The sequence below is a fragment of the Hemicordylus capensis genome, chromosome 5, assembly GCF_027244095.1.
Source record: "Hemicordylus capensis ecotype Gifberg chromosome 5, rHemCap1.1.pri, whole genome shotgun sequence".
In the NCBI taxonomy this organism is placed as follows: Eukaryota; Metazoa; Chordata; class Lepidosauria; order Squamata; family Cordylidae; genus Hemicordylus; species Hemicordylus capensis.
Window position 1 is genome coordinate 149,994,156 of NC_069661.1, and position 20,195 is coordinate 150,014,350.

Consider the following 20,195-nt stretch of genomic DNA (forward strand, 5'->3'; position numbering starts at 1 on the left):
TCGAAAAATACTTATGTCGAGTAGTTCGTAAGTCGAGGGACCACTGTATGTATAAACAGCATTGCAGCCTAAACAATCGTTCTGTTATACAGTATGTAGTCACTTACATAGAGAACTGAGAGGGGTCCACTGAATCTTTTTGTCTGGATTCCAAGAAGATACTTTAATTGGGAGGTAAAGACGTGCACAGCAGCAGCAGTGGTGAATCCCCGTACCAGGGGTTCCGTCAGATAAATAGCTACAAATCCAAATCGAAGGAAACCTAAACACAACTAAAGGAGAGACAGAAAAGAATCATGTTCTATGCCATCTACCGTAATGTTAAAGCCAGCATTACACAGTGCCACAGAGCAGAGAGGTCACTGCCTTTCCCCTCATGTTCAACCCACTGAATCAAACACAAATTAATCTCCAATAAAACCATCTCTGTCCCCTTTCTTTGAAGCATTCAGACACTTCTTTCACCACCTAGCCAAAAATGCTAAAGCATGCCAATACTGCCTGGTCTAATGTTTGCATGTTTTGCAAGAAACAGTGGGGAAGGAATATTTATTTATTATAGATGTATATACACTGTAGGTTTGTTTATATGAGAGAAAACAGTTCTTTTGCTGCCTTAGTCCCCAGCTAGTGTGTGCATATGGAAGTTACTATGCACAGCAGGAGTTGGCCCGAGTTGGCAACATGGCAGCAGCGTGTCTTAAGCACTCCTTAATATGATGTCCTTTTTGTGGAACTTGGGAGGTTTATTTTAAGTATTTTATCAGGAATTGTTTTATTTTGTACTGTGCAGCCGCATTGTGGAATCAGTGTTGTGGAATTGCTTTATCTTGCACTGTGGAACAGCAAAGATTGGACTGCTGAAAAGAGAGCCAGAGACAATAGCCTTGGTCAGCAACTCCCTCCAAGCCTTCAGAACTAAGGGAAATTAGTTTTTATTAGTTCTTTGAATCCTTATTCATGATATAAGGATTCGCAGAATCTCATGTCAGCCCCATATGAGGACGTCCTTTTGGGGAGGCGACAAGGTGTTACAGGAGACGCTGAGCGGAACAAAGCAGTTTCTTGGGGAGTTGCAAGAGAGAGCCCAGTTCCCGGTGCTTGGAATATCAGAAGATAAGGATTGTTTTATTGAGTTTGGCTAGGAGTTCGCCTAGGAAGGACGTAATTCCAGCCCTTGGCAGATCTGGTAATTGCTCAAGAAGCTGCAAAGCACAAGGAGTGCGCTTTAGCTTCCTGAGTCATGCAGAGGGCTGTTGCTACAGGTCCTAGTCGAATAAGGAAAGAGTGTTTTTGACAAATTGCTGTTTCTTCCTGCAAGTGATGCCTCAAAGTGAATCCTCAAAGCGTGGCCAGGCTGAGAAGGGAGGGAAGGAAGGAAGGAAGGAAGGAAGGAGACGACAGTTAAGGGAGTTGGAGTCAGAGAAGTAGTACTGGTGCCCGAGAGGCAGTTAGTTTTCTTCCTTATGGAACAACTTAGTGTAGAACCCAAAAAGAGTAAGAATATTAAAAATATAAAGATAGGGCGGAGATCTAACCCTGTGAGAGGAAAGATGAATTTCCAGAAATTGTTTAGATTACTGGATGTGGAGACAAAGCTGAGTAAAAAATCATTACAGTCACTAGATGAGGGGGGAGTCAAACGGGGGAAGTAGGCTCAAGGCCTAGTAAACAAGTTTTGCAAATGCCTGGGTTGGGAAGTGAGGAGAAGGATGTAGGCTTTAGATCTTCTTCATTACCAACTCAGTTGATAGATGAGGATATTAAGAAGGGAAATGGGAAATTCTATCTAAAAGACTCGGTGAATCCTCCATCCGTAAGCTGTAGTTCCTTACCCTCTGTAAATAGCGGCAAATTGATTGATCTGCAAGATCCCTGGTTATATGTGCTTGGGCAAAGGCAATCACAGGAAATGCTAACTCATAGAATAAATTCAGGGGGTGTGAAGAGTGATGGGAAATGGAATCTAGTTTAGGCAAACCATAAATTAGTTTTTGATAATTATCCTAGATTCAGTGAGATGAGGCACCAGTCGGAATGTTACAATTGATTTCTGTCCTGGATTCAATTTTTCCTAAGTTATTTTCAACTGAGGATATTGTACATATAGAGTTCTTGAATTGTAGCAAGCACAAGACGTGCATTGTGGTAACTTTTAAGGACCCATATATTATGAAGAGAATTTATAAAGCCAAGTACAAGTTTATGAACATAGGGCTACCGGTTTTTAGATGATTGGAGAACAGGGCTCCCCGCATATCCTTGCTGAGAAGAGCTTTGGAGCAAGGTATTAATGATATTTCAGGCCCTGGCCATAGTGATAGTGATGTGGGTGTCCTTACTGATTTAAATGTGAACTATCTTCCTATAACTGAGGATGGTTCTCAGATCTGTGAAGATGGAGAGGTTATAAACTTGGACAGTATGGCCAATGGCCTACAATTGACATCCTAAAGTCAAATTGAGGGTTTTCTTTCAGAAGAGCAAACACATCTGGAGTCCTTTGCTACTTTTGCTGGACTGGTTCAGGATGAATTAATTGATCGTTTGTCATTTTTGCAGAAAACCTTGCTTTCTATACGTGCTCAGTGTAGCCCGGCTACTAATACTCCAATACTTGTGGGGGGTGGGGAAGGCTGAGGGTATTGAAATATCCATGCTTGTAGAACAGGGTGTATGTTTGAAATTGGATAAGTATAAGAAGGTAAATAACAGATTGCCAAGGAGGCCTCTTCCCCTCGATTGGAAAGAGTTCAATCAAATTTTTGAGGTGTATTTTGAGTTTGCCCAGATTTGTTAAAAATGCCACCTTAAGGATAGAAGTAGGGTTTCCCTCAATAGTTACCGGGGCTTGGATTCTCTCCTTGAATTTCTGAATGAAATTATAACATAACACAGTTCCTAATAGTTTTTTAGCCTGAATGATGAAGGATTCATTTCTTAGTTCATGGCAGAAGGGACTGAACTCTAAAATTAATCTTGTCGGGCTGTCTGGGCTACACTTATGTAAATATGATTATGTGGAGGCGAGAAGACAGATAAAGGAGAGATTGTGTGACATAGACTATCAAGAAACCTTTGCAGGGGCAAAACATGGCTGCTCGCCCCTGGAATGGGGTGAAGCACAGGACATAAGGTTGTCCTCTAACTACTAATATTTTATAACCGTGCCCAAATATAGGAAATTTTTTACAGCTGCTCAATTCAATCGTTTACCTACTGTTGTCAGAGAGCCATTTCCAAAAAATCCCTTTTTATCTGAGATTGTATTCTTGTGGGCAAGGGTATGTTGAAACTGTTGAGCATGTTTTGTTAGAATGTGTGTATTATGATGATATTAGAAGTAAATTTGTGAAACCCTTGTTGACTCCACCTCAGGAGAAGGACAGAGGTTTTTATGTTTCTTATCTTCTTGCCAGATACGATAAAGAAGTTAACAATAAGTACAGTCAAATATCTCGTTGCTGTTACTACTAGAAGAAGACAAATGCTAGAGCTGAATCAATAGTATAAATTGTAAGGGGCCGAGGTGAATCTCTTATGTCACTAATTGTATTTTTTGTTATTGTATTAGTTGGTTATTGTATTATGGTCTGTAAACTAATAAAGGCATATTGTTGGTGGTGGTGGTGTATGCATAACAGCAAAGGCATGAGAAAAGGAAGACAGATGAAGTGGAAATTAGACACCTATAATCAGGTTCCAATACAACTTATGACAGTCAGAAGTTACAGTGCCTGTATAGCTACTTGCCTCTCCCCATGACTAGCAGAAAAAGCATGTTATGCAAAATAAGGAAGTTAGGAAATATTGCATAATGTGTGTATTGAATTCTGTTCACATAATTTAGCTTTTCCTGGCATAAAATGCTAGGCTATCTTGGCAGAGAATTTGATTTGTTTTTAAAAGAGCAGTTATACACAAAGCCAAATACTGCTTACACAGTGATCTGGTCCAGACTGGCATTGGGTGCCTCCTCCATCTCTGCCAGCTGATACAATGTTCTCAATCATTAGGTACAAAGCAGACATCCCACACCAGATTTATATCACAGATGGAAAATTAAGTGGATGGACAGGAGGCTTACTCTACTAACTAGAGCTCCTTAGAGCTGCGTGTGCCTCTGGACCAAAAAATGAAGAGCACATTACCTGTATGATTCCCGAGAGCAAGGTGACTGCGACAGCAACTTTCACCCTCAGGTCTTCTTTTAAGCTGTCGGTACTATTGGTAGAATTGGTGTCCATACTGTTAAACATTTCATCAGGAGCTACTCTAACAGCAACTCCACCAATCATCAGGCTGATTACAGCGAATGTTCCTGCAAGAGTGTTAATATAGGGGAATATGATTATCAGCATCAAGGGGTTCTCGAAAAGCACATATACGTGTGTGTGTGTGTGTGTGTGTGTATGTATGTGTATACATACACATACACATACACACACACACACACACACAATTTCCACAGAGTAAGAAAAATTTAACAAAACTGTTCTTGTTACAGTTTACACACACACACACACACACACACACACACACACGAAGCATAAACCTGATACAGCAGTTAATGGCTCTGATCTAATATTTCCAGTAAAATATTACAGTATTTCACTTTCCATTACAGTAAATAGGTTTCCATAAACAAGGCCAAATATATTTTATATACAATGATAAGCATGTATGCATTCAAATTGCATATATCCATTATCTCCATAGCCCTGCAAGGGAGGACAAGGCCATTCCCCGCATATTGCTAAAGGGGGGGGGGCTCAAGTTCAAAACCAGTGGCTTGTGCAAGGTTGCCTAGGGAGTTGGTGGCTGAAGCAAGTTGGTGGCTGAAGCCAGGGACATCTTGGTTCACTGTCCAGTTTCTTAGTCATGACACTGAAACTTTACTGACTGGTAGGTAATTAAAAATGATCACATTTTACACATGGGGAAACTAAAAGAAGCATTAAAGCATGCTGGTTATAAACAAACAGCTAAATTAAAGGCAAAGCTGAGATTTAATTTTAGGATAGTAGTTTTTCTATGTGGTTTGGGATTCACACATTGATTATGGGAGGCATATGTGTCTTCTGTGCTTCAGGTCTGGCAGTTGTATGACAGATACGGTCATTTTGACTTTCAGGATAAAAGAAAGCTTCCTGCTTAAATTCCATACTCTAAATTCCATGTTGCTCCTGGGTTCCACTTAACTAGACTGATATAAAAGTGCATATATTCATCTGGCATTTTAAAGGCATGTGACAGAAAACAACTTTTATAACATTAAAAGGTTTACCTATTGATATGTGTCTGGAGGTTCCAAAAAAAGTATATAGAAAGACTGGATAAAATGAAGAATACAGACCAAATACTGGAGGCACAGCTGCCAGCATTGCATAAGCTAACCCTGAGAGAAAAAATGAGAGAGAGAGAGAGAATTGCTGAGAAGGACTCGGATTCAAAACTCTATTAAGTAATAGCAGCTATCCATGCCCACATTTGCAGGCAAATGCACTGCTTGCAGCAGGGGTGGCTTGTTAATGAGGTGGGGTGAAGCAAAGGCCTCGGGCGGTGGCTCCATCCTCCTGAGGCAGTGTGAGCACAGGCATCCTGCCCCATGCCCACTGCCCACGAGCATCACTTCACCTGCCTCTTGCTGCTGCAGGAGATCCTCCTTGGCTCTGCAGCTCTTTGATGCCCCCCTTCCTTCACACTGGCACCTCTTTCAGGCTGACTATTAACCTTCTGGCCAGCTGGGCTATTAAACTGGAGATCAGCTCCTCACCAGTCTCCAGTAACAGTCTGGCTGCCCAGAAGATTAAACAGCTGGCCCAGGAAAGATGCACATACAAGAGAGGGGCCAGTTAGCGTGAAACGGGCCATTTCCTTTATCTTCCCCACCCGCTGCGTCTTCCACATACAGGCATCCTTCAAGCTCGACAAGACCTATACATGGAAAGCATGGGGGAGGGGAGTGACAGAGAAAGCACTTAGCTCCAGCTCCATCCCCTCCCTCGTGCATGCATATTTCCCGGGCCAGCTGCTTAACCTTCTAGGCAGCCGGGCTGCTACTGGATATTGGCAAAAGGCCTATCTCCAGTTTAACGGCTTGGCTGCCCAGAAGGTTAAGCAGCCCAGACATCTGCCCACGAGAGAGATGGGACAAGCATTGCTCCGCCTCTGGTGTCAGTAGCATGGCCAGCATCAGAGGGCAGGGTCAGAGGCTTTTGGGTTCTTCTTCCAAGGTATCTTTGGCCAGCATCTAGTATTACAGGATGGTCAGGTAGAAGAGAAGGAGAATGTTGGACCATAATGGCCTCCTCCTTTTCCCAAACTGCATTGTCAGCAAGTCCCATTCCCACAGTCACCTTTCATTCCACATGGGATGGTAACTGGGAGAACAACCGGCAATCCTCAGGGGGCCGGATTTGGCTCAGGGGCTTCCAACTGCTAGCCCCTAAAATACATGTCTTGATACAGCAACCACTCCTGCAAGTCTTTTCATAACGGGCCCCTCCACATTTCACATAGACTTGAGGCCAGAAGTAAAGAACAGCAAGGAGGAAGTGTTTTATTCTGTAAAAACATCTACTCAGCCATCAGAGTAGATCACTCACGCAACCTATGCGTTATTTGGTTACAAGAAATAACATTGAGACAGATTGGATTACTGAATGAAAGCAATGTGTAATAAAAACTTTCTATATCAAGATTCTCCATAACTGCCATAGAGGGTGGCGATTAAACGAATTTGGCATAATAGCTACATTCCCCACCACTGAAAAAGCTGGAATGTTTTAGCAAGTGCATCACTCCACAGGCTATGTGGTTGAATTTTTGAACAAAACACACTCTCATTCCAAGTTTAGACTGTCATCTAAGTCACAAAATTGAATACTTTTTAATACAAAAAGAGAGAGACAACATTCCTATACATAGGGAACTGACATGTCAGGAGGAAGGTTAGATAGAACCATTTCCCCTTACATGCTAATTCTTATTGTGGAAAGAATCCCTTTAATAATAATAATAATAATAATAATAATAATAATAATAATAATAATAATAATAAATAATTCAGTTGCATAAGTCCCACCTCCAATCTGCAGTGGCAGATCTGAGACATAAGCTTAGTATGTCACTGAGATCCTGGACATGTTTTTTAAAATGTGTTGTAGTTATTGAGGTGGACACATTTTGTTACATTTGCACTCAACCTTTCTTTCAAAGAGCTCAGGATAGCTGTTTAACTTTTCCAAAGCCACATGGTAAGCTTAATAGATGAGTGGAGATTTGAACCTTTCTGTTCTACGGCCAAGCTCAACAGTAGCAGCTAACATGCTGGCTTTTAAAGAGCTGGCAGTCAAAGCTAATTCAAATATTTACTGGCTGCTCACTCCCTTACATTTACCACATTTTACATGGGAAACAACTTATTTTGAGGGTGCCCCATGTGAAAACATAAATTGGAGCCCATGTTAAAATATCATATTCGTTCTGAGATGGCAAGCTTTGTTGTGAGGCACAAATAAGACACTGCCTTGTGGGAATTTAGCTGGTGCTGTCCCATGAGAGGAGTACACCACATCAGCAAAGGGACACTGGATTACCTAAAGTACTGATTTAGTCACTTATGTTTTCTATTTGTATGCATAACACTGTCATGAAAGGCAAATGTGCAATCAGAAGGAGGTTGATTGTCATTTCAGTTTCCCCTGCTAACTGAGCAAAGAGGCCCCTTTAAAAGTGGTGGTTCTCTTTATTTAGCAGGGGACAGCAACAAGCACTGTCCAACTCCAGCATAACATCCTTCCAGTGGCTGCTGCTGGTGTCTACCTTATGTTTCTTTTAGATTGCAAGCCCTTTGGGGACAAGGAGACATCTTATGTATGTATTTTGCTATGTAAACCACTTTGAGAACTTTTGTTGAAAAGTAGTGTATACATAATTGTAGTACAATTGTACAATTGTAGTACAATGTAGTAGCCTGCATTAAAAAAACACCAAAAACCTCTCATGGCTATTCTGAAGATTCCATAAAGAAAAAGAACGTGAAGTTTCACTAACCTTGAGGAAGCTGCATGACTCCAGTGCTTATACCTGAGATAATGTCTCCCAGCAAATATTCCTTCACTGGATAGCGGGGAAGCCATTTTAAAATGGGTAAAAATCGAAAGAGAACAGATTTGGCTTTCTTGGAAGAAAAACTGAAAAATACAAACAAACAAAAAGCTGAAAATATTGGCAAGAGGATAATTTATGTTCTCTGTGTGTGCATAGCCAAAAGAAGCATGCATATAGCAGATGCAATCTTACTTCTGAAGTGCACGCTCGCATGTGTGAGGGTGTGTAGAGAACTGATTTTCGCCCATATCTCCTTTCCCCAGAAATGCTCTGTGCAACCCTCCTATATTTGGATGTTGCACAGGGCACTTCCAAGAGAAAGGGAAACTGGTGAAAATGGCAGCCTTCTCCCTCAAGCACAAGCCCCTACACTTCAGAAATGGGTGTGCTTCCTTTAGATGTGTGTGTGTGCGCGCACACACACACACACACACACCCCATTAGTTAAGATGTCAGCCATTCTCATCACAGAAACTATCTCAGAACTGTCAGGTGAACCAGACTTGGGCCTTTAAATTCAGCATGGGCCTTAGTCATTCTTTTATGACCACTTGAAAGAATAAGCTACTGTTATCTGCTTTTATCAGTTCTCTAATCTACTGCATCCTGGAGGAATCATCTGAGATTGGGAAAGGAAAGCAGGACTGGATTTGCTGGATGCAAGACACCAGAGAGGAATAGGGTTGTCAGGCCCAGGGGGTGGAAAAAGTTGAAATCTGTCACCAAAAAGTGGAAATAGTCAGTGCTGCTCACCAAAAAAAAAAATCTAAAAAGTCTCCACTTTGCATTTAAAAACTGCATAAAATTTACATATGCTTATTGGTATAATATATGCATACTTTGCTAAAACAAGATAATTTGAGGAATACAACTCACACACTCATTTCCCCCCACACAGTTCAGCCTTCCTCTGACTGGATCATAGAATCCCTTGGGACAAATGGTGCTCCCCCCCTCCATTTTCAAGGGAGAGGGAAACCACCACAGAACCCTTTCCACACAGTTCAAACACCAGTAACGACTGGATAAAAGAATCCCGGGGGGGGGGGGAGTGCATTTTAATTTCATTTGCTGTGGTGGTTGTGGGCAGGGGGCACCCCTTCTCCACTGTTCAACACTAGCCTCCCCTCCAGAGTGGTACATGTAGGGGAAGCATAGGTTTCCTGACCTGGAGGGAGCTTGCTGGCTGCACACTGCAGCTGTAGAGCAGCAAGACACATGGCACAATGTCTCTTCTTGGAAGAAGTCGTCTTCCTTGGGGCCACTGGGCCAGTCACTGAGAAAACGAGGAGGCAGGCTGCTGCAAAAAACACTTGGCTGGGGAAATGGGATGGGAATTGCCAGCATGGCAGCAGCATACAAGTGAGCTCCTCCTGCCACCACACTGCAAATATTACATATGAGTAAGCCCACTGTTTCCAATGGGCCTACTCACAGGTAACAGCTACTGAGTGATTTGAGCCACCCCGTGGCACTTGTAGCAGGATCACTGGAACTCCAGACACACTCTTCAGCACAGAAATAGTTGGGGGTGGGTGGGTTAAATAGTAGCAAATCTGGGGCAAAAGCCCACATCTGGGAACCTTCAAGAGGAAGTGTGTGGTAAAAGACTGCACTGGGAATTTTCCTCAAGGTTTTAGCAATGCAACAATGGAAGGAACAGATTAAGAAGGGACAAGTTAAATGTAATTACAGAAGGAAAAAGATAAATTCTTAGATGAGGGTCTCTCTGCACTAGCCCACACCTTAAGAATTATTGTTTGGTGACATTACTAAGAATGATCTATTAAAGCTCCACAGTCTCTCTCATGGACTGACAGTTCCTAGGTTTTCCAGATGGAATGATTATTAATCCAATTTCAGCCTGGAGGATAGATAAGTCCTGAGCAACAAAGTTCTAGAAGTAGATGGGTCTTTCCCCAAAGCCATGTAAAATACAAGGAACTAAACTTTTGGGGGACAGCAAGGATCATTCCATCATAGTTTTCTTTTTTACTCTAAAAAGTACATAATGTATTCATGGCCTTTGGGTATAAAACTGGAAAAAAGTTTTTAAATTGTCCTGTACTGTATTTTGTATTTTTGTGTGTGTGTTGTGATTTCATGTGTGTTATGTCTTTTTACTGTGTTTTAATGCTGTGTTGTGAGCCACCCAGAGAACAATTTGTTATGGGATGGCTAGCAAATAAAAGTTATTGATTATTGTTGTAGTAGTAAGGTATCAATTTAAAATGACAATTTTCATTGATCAAAAGTTCTCTGTTAAGTCCTCTGTCAAGACAAGAACTGAGCATCCTTTAGGGGCTGTTTTATAGTGCCAGGAAAAGGAAAAAAGATCAGTGTCAATTAGGGTATAGGGTATTAGGTAGCATAGGGTATGCTAGCCTAGAAAGAAAAAGAAAAGGAAAAGAAAATGAAAAGATACAGAAAAAGAAAAAAAGAGGGGAAATACTTGTTCACCTGGTTACAGTGGAAAAGACAAGTAGCAACTGGACCAAGTTGTATGGAGGTGGTTTTAGGACAAACATTAAGAAATATACCCTAACAGCAGCAGCAGGTAAACTAGAAATAGAAGCAGCAAGTAAATGGTCCTAAAAACAAACAAGCAGATTCTCTGACCATGACAATCTCCAGATTAGGCCCTTCCCTCTGACACGGTAACTTTCTATAGCCAGAGAGGGACTTGAAAAACAACAACAATGAATAAGGGGAAGCAATCATGCTGTCCTCCTCCACCTGTATTCTCAAATGCTGTCTCATACTATTTTTGCGAAACTGTAAATCAGCTCCTACATCTTTATTAATAAGCGGTGCAAGACCATTGCATTCTTGTTTGCTTTGAGAAAGTCACTAGAGGACTGCATTAATTAATTAATTAATTAATCAATCAAATGACTTAAGGCAGTCTACCATGCAGAAAGTAACTAAATCTCTTACCGACAAGAATGTGCTATCTTTTGGCTAAGAGGCAGAGATGTCTTTTCCTTCTGGTGCAGCTGCCCTTGCAGGGCTCCTTGATTATACACTCGCCTCTCGACACAGTACATCTGGTCTGACTCAAGGCATGTTTCATGTTCTCCAGCATGTTCCATAGTACATTTCAGGGAATGGAAACAGAAGAAGAGCGATTCCTTGACGTCGCTATCAAAATAAAGGAACAAGCAAAATACATATGTGCACACAAGAACGGCAATTTAAACAGCACTTCCCTTGGGAGAGGATAGTGATGAGGAGTATTGCACACAAAAGGCAGATATGATATAGCGGTCTTTAAATATCCGATGGGCTGTCACATAGGGGAGGAGTGGACTTGTGCTCTGGGCAGGACTAGAACCAATGGGTTTAATTATAAACAAGCAGAGTCAGACTAAATGTTAGGAGGAATTTCCGAAGTGTAAGAGCTACTCAACAGTGCATCAGTCTGCCTCGAGTCGTGAAGGGCTCTCTCTCTAGAAGAGACCTTCAAACAGAGGTTGGACAGCCTTCTGTCAGAAATGCTGTGGCAGATTCTGGCACTGAGCAGGGGTCCATACTAGAAGACCTCCCAGGTCCCGGAAAATGCTGCTAATGCAGGGCGGAAAGATAGAGATACGTTTTAATGCCAAACATACATTTTAGTCAATACAGGTGTACTTTCACATTATGGGGACTCAAAATGCAACACAGAGTGGAAAGCCCCTTATGGCTACTTGAATTCAGAAGCAGGCAACCTCACCCACACTGCAGGCATGCATCAAAAGAAACAATGCAATTCCTATTGCCATATTAAAATAAAAAAATCAAACAGACAAATCAATTCACATGGATACAACAAATATTTATATATACTGCTTTTCAACAGAAGTTCCTAAAGCAGGTTGCATAGATATATATTTTAAAAATTGCTCCTTATCCCCAAAGGGCTCCCAATCTAAAAAAGAAACATAAGATAGAAACCAGCAAGAGCCACTGGAGGGATGCTGTGCTGGGGATGGATAAAGTCACTTTAGCTTAAGGTTGCCATATTCTGGCTTTCCAAATCTGGGTGCCTAATTTGCATATTATGTAAATTGGCTTGAAAATAAATTTCGAGCAGAATAGTGACTGCATGTTTTGCTCCATAACTCCGCTTCTACAAGGGCTAGAACTTAGCTTTAAAAGAAAGAAAGAAAGAAAGAAAGAAAGAAAGAAAGAAAGAAAGAAAGAAAGAAAGCTGAAATCCAGGTGAATCTAGGTGGGCTAAGCAATCTGGGTGAGATGATTAAAATCCGGGTGAAACTCAGAATTTCAGGGTGCATGGCAACTATACTTTAGGTACACTGTTATATGTAGTCCCTTAATCAGACAGATATTTCCAGATTTCACTGGAGCTTATTCACATTGTACTATTTGTCCTTTAGTAACGGATAACTAATTATAAAGTATTTGTCCAGTATGTCAATTATGAATGGCACATGTACAATTAAATGGTTGGTTTTCCTTCAACAGCATAGATGGAAGCAGGGGGGCTGATCTCTTTCTTGGGGGGGGGGTTGGGGGAGGGAGGAGAGAAAACCAGCCAAATCATTTGCAACTGAAATGTTGCCATGTATATCCAATCCATACTTGAACAAAGAGATTAAATGTAAATTGTCCCCAAAGAGATTATAACAATGCTATGACTTCACCATTTTATTTATTTATTTATGACCACGTATTCATATCTATTTAAAAATTATTTGGGAACTTTTGTTGAAAAATGGTATCTACATATTCATTGTATTCGTATTGACCCAATACCCTCTCACAGTATTTGACCACCAGCCTCCTCTCTACATGTATATAGAAAGCTGCTGCTTATTCCTGCAGGGACACTGGCAGTAGGTCACTGCTCTGAATTGACAGGGCTTCATTTTATTTCCTTATTTGTTTTTACATTTACATCCCACTTTTCCTCTGAGGAGCTTAGTGGAGTGTACAGGGTTATGCTTATTATCACAACAACTCTGTGAGGGAGGTGAGGTAATGAGGCTCATCGGTTACGATGGCATCTGGAGCAGAGCCAGCCTCATTTGATCACAGGTCATGTGGAAGGCACATTCCATAGGCTGTATTAAGCACTCAGCATTGTTCTTCTTCAACTCTAGTGACTAAAGTGAAGTAAGAACTGCCATCTGCATCAGCAGAGGAGAAACTATCGACGGGGCCAGTTTCAAAGAGCAGCTACTTAACTCGCATCCATAAAGATGTTTGACACTATGTCAGATGTGAGCCTTGTACAAAGTGTCCTAAATACTGCAAAAATGTGGGGTGTAAAAATTATAAGGTTCCTGCAATGGCCCAAGAGTGATCCAACAAGTTTTGTTTTGTTTTGTTTTGCAATGCAATCATGGAAGAATATTTACAAGTACTTAACATAAAGATTCACTAAAAACATTCTGACTGATATTTCCAAAAGTACGTATAGGCAAGACGAAGTAGCCAAATGGAAAGGACAGTACTGAAAGTGCAGGAGGAACGAGCAAACCGAGTTTATCCAATGACTCTGAAACACAACGATGCCCCCCAAATGTCCTAGTTATGCACTCTGGCAGAGATTCAAAATGAATGGGAAGGGACTGAAAAATATTCGGGTCAACAAACTTAGATACCTCACTCCAAAGACCTACCATGAATTTCTTGAGTGCATTGTTCTGCATGACCAACAGTGAACTGTACACAAGATTTTCAAAGAGAGTCTTGCTCTGTTTCTGCATTGCAAGGACAGTAGATAGGACTCAAAAGGACAAAATGTATAGCAAAGGGAGTGACAAAAACAGGGGAGGGAGAACAGTATTTCCTTGGCACTGCTGAGGCACAAGAGGGAGGCACAAAGGGCACATGTGCTGCCAAGAAGTCAGCATGCTCAAATACTATAGGAAAAGCAGAGTGTGAAAAGATTTTCACTTTCATGTCCTCTCTAGCTGCAGACAGAGCAACTGCCAATACCAGGTTCAAGAGTGGCATGTGGACCAAGCATGGAATCCTGTGTCCATAGAGCTAAAAAACTGAACTTGCCTTCCTTGCCCTTGTCTGGCACGGCAGACAGTGAGTAATGGAATTGTGGAAATGAGTCACATTTTTCAACCGCTGTTTGGAGTGTGCTCTTTCTTCACAAATTTAGGGCTATTCACCCATGGCTGCCGAGAACAAAATGAATCATATAAGCAAAAGGTTCACATAATTTTTAAGACTAGGCTCTCAAGCAAGTACCAGCAGAAATGGTTCAGTACTCACAGATATCAGACATCTCACTCGCTTCTCCTCCCTCCACTTACCATGGGCTAGCTGCTGCCACCCTTACTGCCACTCCTTCCACCCTCCGTGCTCCTGCTGCCCTTGACCTTGCTTGCCAGCAGCCCTCTGGGCCTCTCAGAAGTGGAAAAGGCCCCATTTTTGTGTGCAGAGAGGAATGGGACCTTTCCCCTTCTGAGTGGCTGGAGAGCCGTGGGGAACAGACTGTGTGCCATCCATTCCCAGAGGATGTCCAGCTGCTCAGAAGGAGAAAGGCCCCAATCCTGTCTGCACACAAAAGTGGGGCCTTTTCCGCTTCTGAGAGGCCCAGAGGGCTGCTGGCAAGTGGCTCTGAAGAAGCAGCAGTGAAGGAAGCAGGAGCCACGACAAGGGAGTGGTGGCAAGGGCGAATGGAGGAGGGGAGGGGCAGGTTAGCGAGGCTGTCCCAGATGGTACTCACCTCCAGTCTTCTCACTACAATTCTAACATCCTTGCATCCACCTCTTGTGTTCTTCCAAAACACAAGAGAAATGTCAGTAAAAGGCTTTCTTCACTTCCTCACAAGCACTGAGAACCTTGGACTGCTGGCTTTCTTGACTACTGCTGTCACTGTTTTCTCCCGATATCACCAGACCCTTCAATCAGTTTCGGTTATCATTGCAGATATAGACAGGCTTACTTCTAATGTGAAGAATGTGCACACATTGAAAGAGTCACCAGTACTTGGAGGTTGGGCTGAAAAGCTAGATAGAATTGAAAAGAGCAGATAAAATGCTCTGATGACAGAGATCCAACGGAATCTGACAGAGATCCAACTGAAGTTCTACACCATCGGGAAGGGGTGCAAAGAACATCTCAAATGTGTCACCGCCTAGAGATTTCTATATCAGGCGGTATAGAAATTCAATTAAATAGACCAGAGAGACAGAACAGCAATCAAGATTGAAATGCTAGTTTCTTTTAAGTTTCTAACGTAGAGGTTTGCTGTTGATGAAAAGTGCCTTTCTATTATCAAGCCTTATTTGAAGTCAGATGCTAACCTGAAGGCAAGGCATATCAGTGATTTTCACTTTGAAAAGATGAGTCTTGAGTGTCATGTGCTCATGGACATGGAGAATGTGGTGGAAGCCTGCAGAATGCCTCTTAGCAGAGCTATACAACATACGGCCTGCAGGCTGTTCTGGCCTGTGGGCACTTTCCCCCCACCCTACAGGGCTGTTTCCTCCCTGCTGGCACTTACTTTCCCACCACCCGCTCACGGCCGCACTGCCTCCTGGGCAGTGGGAAGCAGTCCTCAGCTCTCCCCTTTCTGGCAAGCTCTCCTCCAGCTCCTATTGCTGTCACCATTGCCAGCCATCCCCCTGCCTCACCCACTGTTCACCCTAGCTCCTGAGCCCATAGGGAGGCACAAGGTAGGGATGTGCACGAACTGGTCCAGAGGCAATTGTAGAGGTCTCTGAACCGGTTTGAACATGACACAATTCGGTGGTTTGGCACTGGGAGGTGGTTCTTTAAGGGGGGTGCACTTACCCCTCCCACCTCTTTCCCCCCACCGGTGCTCCTTTTTAAAAGCAGTTTTCGGGGTGGCGGCATACCTCCCTGCCGCCCCTGCCCCTGTTTTTGCAAGTGGCTGGACGTACTGTTCGCACATTGTGCCTGTGCATGTTGGGCGTGCGTGCGATGTGCGCATGGTACTTCTGGCCAAAAACAGGGGCAGGGGCGGCAGGGAGGTACGCTGCTGCCCCAAAAACTCCTTTAAAAAGGAGTGCTGGCAGGGGGAAAGCGGCAGGAGGGGTAAGTGCACCCCTGCCCTTATAGAACCACCCTCCCAGCGCCGAACCACAGAGGCACAGTTCTGCGCACACCACTAGCACGAGGAGACACAAGGTGCATGCACACCCTCTGGTGAGTGAGCAGGCGGATGGCAGTAGCAGTGGCAAGGTGATGCACTATTGCAAGTGTGAGTGTGCTGCTGCCAACTGCCTCCCCCACTGCTCATACCGGCTCCCAAGCCCATCTGCTTCGGTCTGACCACAGCAACAGCAGCAGTGATCAGAGCTGGCTGGAGTGGGGTGAGCGGAGGCTGCCTCCCAGCACATGGGAGCCAGTGCGGGTGGCAAGTGGGTGGTGGGTGAGTGATTGCCAGCAGGGAGGAAACAGCCCTATGGATCAGCAAAAAAGTGAGTGGCAGTAGCAGGAGTAGCGAGGAGGCCGGGGGGGGGGACCGTGAGGGGTGAAGCCATCTGTGTTCAGTACATGAATATTGGTGCAGTCCCACCTGGAGATGCTACTGAGGAACTGAAGCTGGGACCTTCTGCTTGCAAAGCAGGGGCTCTGTCTCGGAACTAAAACCCCATCCCCTACGAGGGGGAAAGTGTTCTGTGTATGCTCAGAGCCCCCTTGTAATGTGTGTGTGTGTGTGTATCTATATATTTAATTTTCATAGATGTGACCTTTCATATGCATGGCGGAACTCACATGCATGGCGGAACTCTCGTGAGAGTTCTGCATACAGAGGCAGCCAGCAGTTTGGGCAGGCAGTGGAAAGTAGAGAGGCCAAACCTCGCTGGGCCGGGTGCAGAGGAGGTGTGAGGAGGCGGCTGGCCGGCAGGCAAAGCCCCATCGGCATGAGGAAGCGGCCGGCCAGTGGGCAAAGCTGTGCTGGCATGAGGAGGCAGCCGGTGAGAGCAGGTGGTGGCAGGCCGGCTGGAGGTGGCTGGCAGGTGGGGAAGGGGAAGGGACTGGAAGAGAGAAGGGATGGAAGGCAAGTGGGTGGGCGGTAAGCGGGAGAAAACGGCTGGGCCAAACTAGGGGTGCAGATGCTCTGCATCCAGGCCAACTAGTATATTCATATCGCCTTAATAATAATATGATTTTTTAAAATTAATTTTTAAATTCAATAATCAATGCCCTAAAAACTTATCTCTGCCCCCACACACCAAGTATGGTTGGTTCGACCCACTGCGGCATTTGAGTTGTGCACTCTTAGCAGCTCCCCACCCCTTTCACTGTGTTAGCAGGGACATGGGATAAGTGGGGAGTGGAGTTGTGGGCCCAGCCCAAGAGACAGTCATGTGGGCTGCCATATTAGCAAGGAGTAGCTGCATTAGTAGTTGGCTCCATTGCTCTGTCTTTCAGTTGCTCTATGGGCAGGCACCCTCCCACCCACCCTTGGACTCAGTGAGGGATATTCTGGTCACCATCAGGGCCAAGTAGGAATTTTTTGGGTCTCAACTGATTGGCTAATGTTGAGGCCTTTTTTCACCTACTTCTCACTGATTTTGTTGAGGCAGTCCCTGGGGTTAATTGGTCACTTTGCGGATAGTGAAAGTCAGGGTAGGTTAATTTACATTGGTGTTGGGCTGGACGGCCGTTATGGTGAGTGGGAATACAGAGGAAGGCTTGGTGATCTTGTGACTCTCAGGCTGGATCCGCTCCCACTCAGATGCATGTCAGCAAATGCTGCTCAGTGCCTCACGACATGGGCCAAAGTGGACTGGTATGTATCTCCTTGATGGGGGTAACCTTGTGGTAGAGAAGAGGTTTGGACTGGGTAACAAGCCAAATCAAAGCCCAGTCCTTCACCCTTCTGTATGCCCTTCTGTGGGCATACCTCCTATGAGACTGACCCACATAGGGGATACCCGCACTTTAGTTAAGATTCCTCGTTGCAAGTTTTGTAAAGATTCAATAAAGTGGCCCTAGTTTTTTCCAACTACGCATGTCCTGTCATTATTTGGGCCTGGGTTTTCAGTGGGAGCACACATTATATCACACAGTCACATTACATGACATGGGCAAGATTTATTGCCAGACTATATATAAAATAATAATGCAACATCCAGGTCTGGCAGCAACCTTCTGTTATGTTGCAAAGAGTAAGGGTTTTTAAAATAACAATTTGTGTGTATTTCCCCATTCCCCAACTGCTGTATGTATATAGACTGGGAAATGACAAGGGTATTTAAACTGCTGCTGCTCTGCATAACAGGAAAGGTTTTAGTATGGGATTCCACCCCCCACCCCGATCCCCAGTCTCTCTGTATTCCCATGAGAGAAAATGTAACCAATGAAAAGCTGTTCTTGGGCAATCTCAAGGCATAATAGAGAAAACTGAAGAGACATCCTTATGAGCTTCAACAATACTTCTTATCTGCCAGATAAGAATTATTGAGTGTATGTAAGCACTGAGCACAAGCGACTTAAGAACTGTTGGGTCCTAAATCTAACTGATAAAGTCATGGTTTAATAGGATTTACTGCTGTTATCAGCCTGAAGTGCTAGATAGAGTGTATATACAGTGCAGATAAAAATCACTTGGTGAGAGCCCTACTTGTGCAAATCTCTGAGTGAGCTCACCTCTAGCTCCCAAAACAAAGGACAAAATATTGTTCTGTCTGTTGGCAAAGTATTTTTTTGTTGTTAAGCTAATAGCTCTGAATAGTCAGTTGATGTTCCATCAATAGGAGCTAATGGTTAAAGGCTGGTTTCCTGATTATGATGCTGTGTTTTTGAATGAAGTCTCATGAGGGAAGCCACCTAATGGCTCAGCGGGGAAATGCTTGACTAACAAGCAAAAGGTTGCCAGTTCAAATCCCCGCTGGTAAGTTTCCCAGACTATGGGAAACACCTATATCAGGCAGCAGCAATATAGGAAGATGCTGAAAGGCATCATCTCATACTGCACAGGAGGAGTCAATGGTAAACCCCTCCTGTATTCTACCAAAGAAAACCACAGGGCTCTGTGGGCGCAGGAGTCAAAATTGACTTGATGGCACACTTTACCTTTACTGATGGGGGAAGGAGACACTCCTTGACCTGGATGGAGAGGTGCTATTAATATGAGGGGGGGAAAGTAGTTTGCTTCTTGGAAGAAAGAATTCATAGCCAAGAGCTATGAATTGGCTGGAGATACGTTGGAGATGAAGGAATTCTCTCTAGAGATTAAGTGTGAAGTAGCAGTTCTGCTGCCTTGTAGCAGGGCCTCTTTGCCTCCACTTGCTTTGCCCATAGATTGATACATAATAAAGAAAATATTATGAAAACATACAAGAATATGTGATATGCGATCAGTGCTCTCCCACCCAAAGAAAACTAAACCCAGCAGCGCTACCTGGAACTTCACATTGTTTGAGGAAGTAGGAAATGCAAAATAAAACAAGTAGGAAATGCAAAATAAAACAAGGTTAAAGAAGAGAAAGAAACAGAATACTTCTTAATGCATATACGATTTGTCAAAAGCCAGTTAAGTACAGGTTATTTATTGACAATTTTAATTAATTTCAAACTTTAAAACTGGATTTGCTTACCAAAACAAGAGAAACCTACATGGAGGTATCGCCACATGGCAACATTCAACAATTTAGAGCAGTTCTGAAATGGAAGCACTGAAAGAAAAATGCCAGAAACATCCCACAAAGAAAGCATTTTTTTAAACCTTTGGTTTGAATTCAGAAAGTCAATTCTGAACAACAAAGTTTCTGAACAAACTTCAGAAAGTCAAAGGAGAGAGCAACAAAGAGGGTCAAGAGTGTGTGTGGGGGGGGAAGCTCTACAAGGAAAGGTTGAAGGGACTGGGTATGTTTAGGCTGGATAAGAGAAGACTGAGGGAGGACATGATAGCATAACCTGAATGGCTGTCACATAGAAGGTAAAGGCTTGTTCTCCACTGCCTCAGTGGACAGAACTAGAACTAACTGGCTTAAATTACAGAGTGGCAAACGTCAGTTGAACTTTCGGAGAAACCGTTTAATGATAAAAGCAGTTCTGCAATTGAATCAACTACGTATGGGGCTGGGCAGGCTCTCCTTCACTGGAGGTCTTCAAACAAAGGATGGTATACCATCTGT

At 43.4% G+C, this 20,195-nt stretch overlaps 1 protein-coding gene across 2 annotated transcripts in view; it reads right to left on the bottom strand.

Moving 5' to 3' along the window:
• SLC26A5 (solute carrier family 26 member 5) overlaps window positions 1–20,195 on the bottom strand; it is a 55,927-nt gene that overhangs the window by 24,363 nt on the left and 11,369 nt on the right. For both annotated transcript variants that reach the window (XM_053252919.1, XM_053252920.1), the window contains 5 exons: window positions 11,053–11,256; window positions 8,059–8,198; window positions 5,288–5,398; window positions 4,152–4,321; window positions 108–272 (listed from right to left, as the gene is read on the bottom strand). In XM_053252919.1, coding sequence (XP_053108894.1) covers window positions 108–272; window positions 4,152–4,321; window positions 5,288–5,398; window positions 8,059–8,198; window positions 11,053–11,207 — 741 coding nt within the window. In that variant the 5' untranslated portion in view covers window positions 11,208–11,256. The remainder of the gene's footprint in view (window positions 1–107; window positions 273–4,151; window positions 4,322–5,287; window positions 5,399–8,058; window positions 8,199–11,052; window positions 11,257–20,195) is intronic.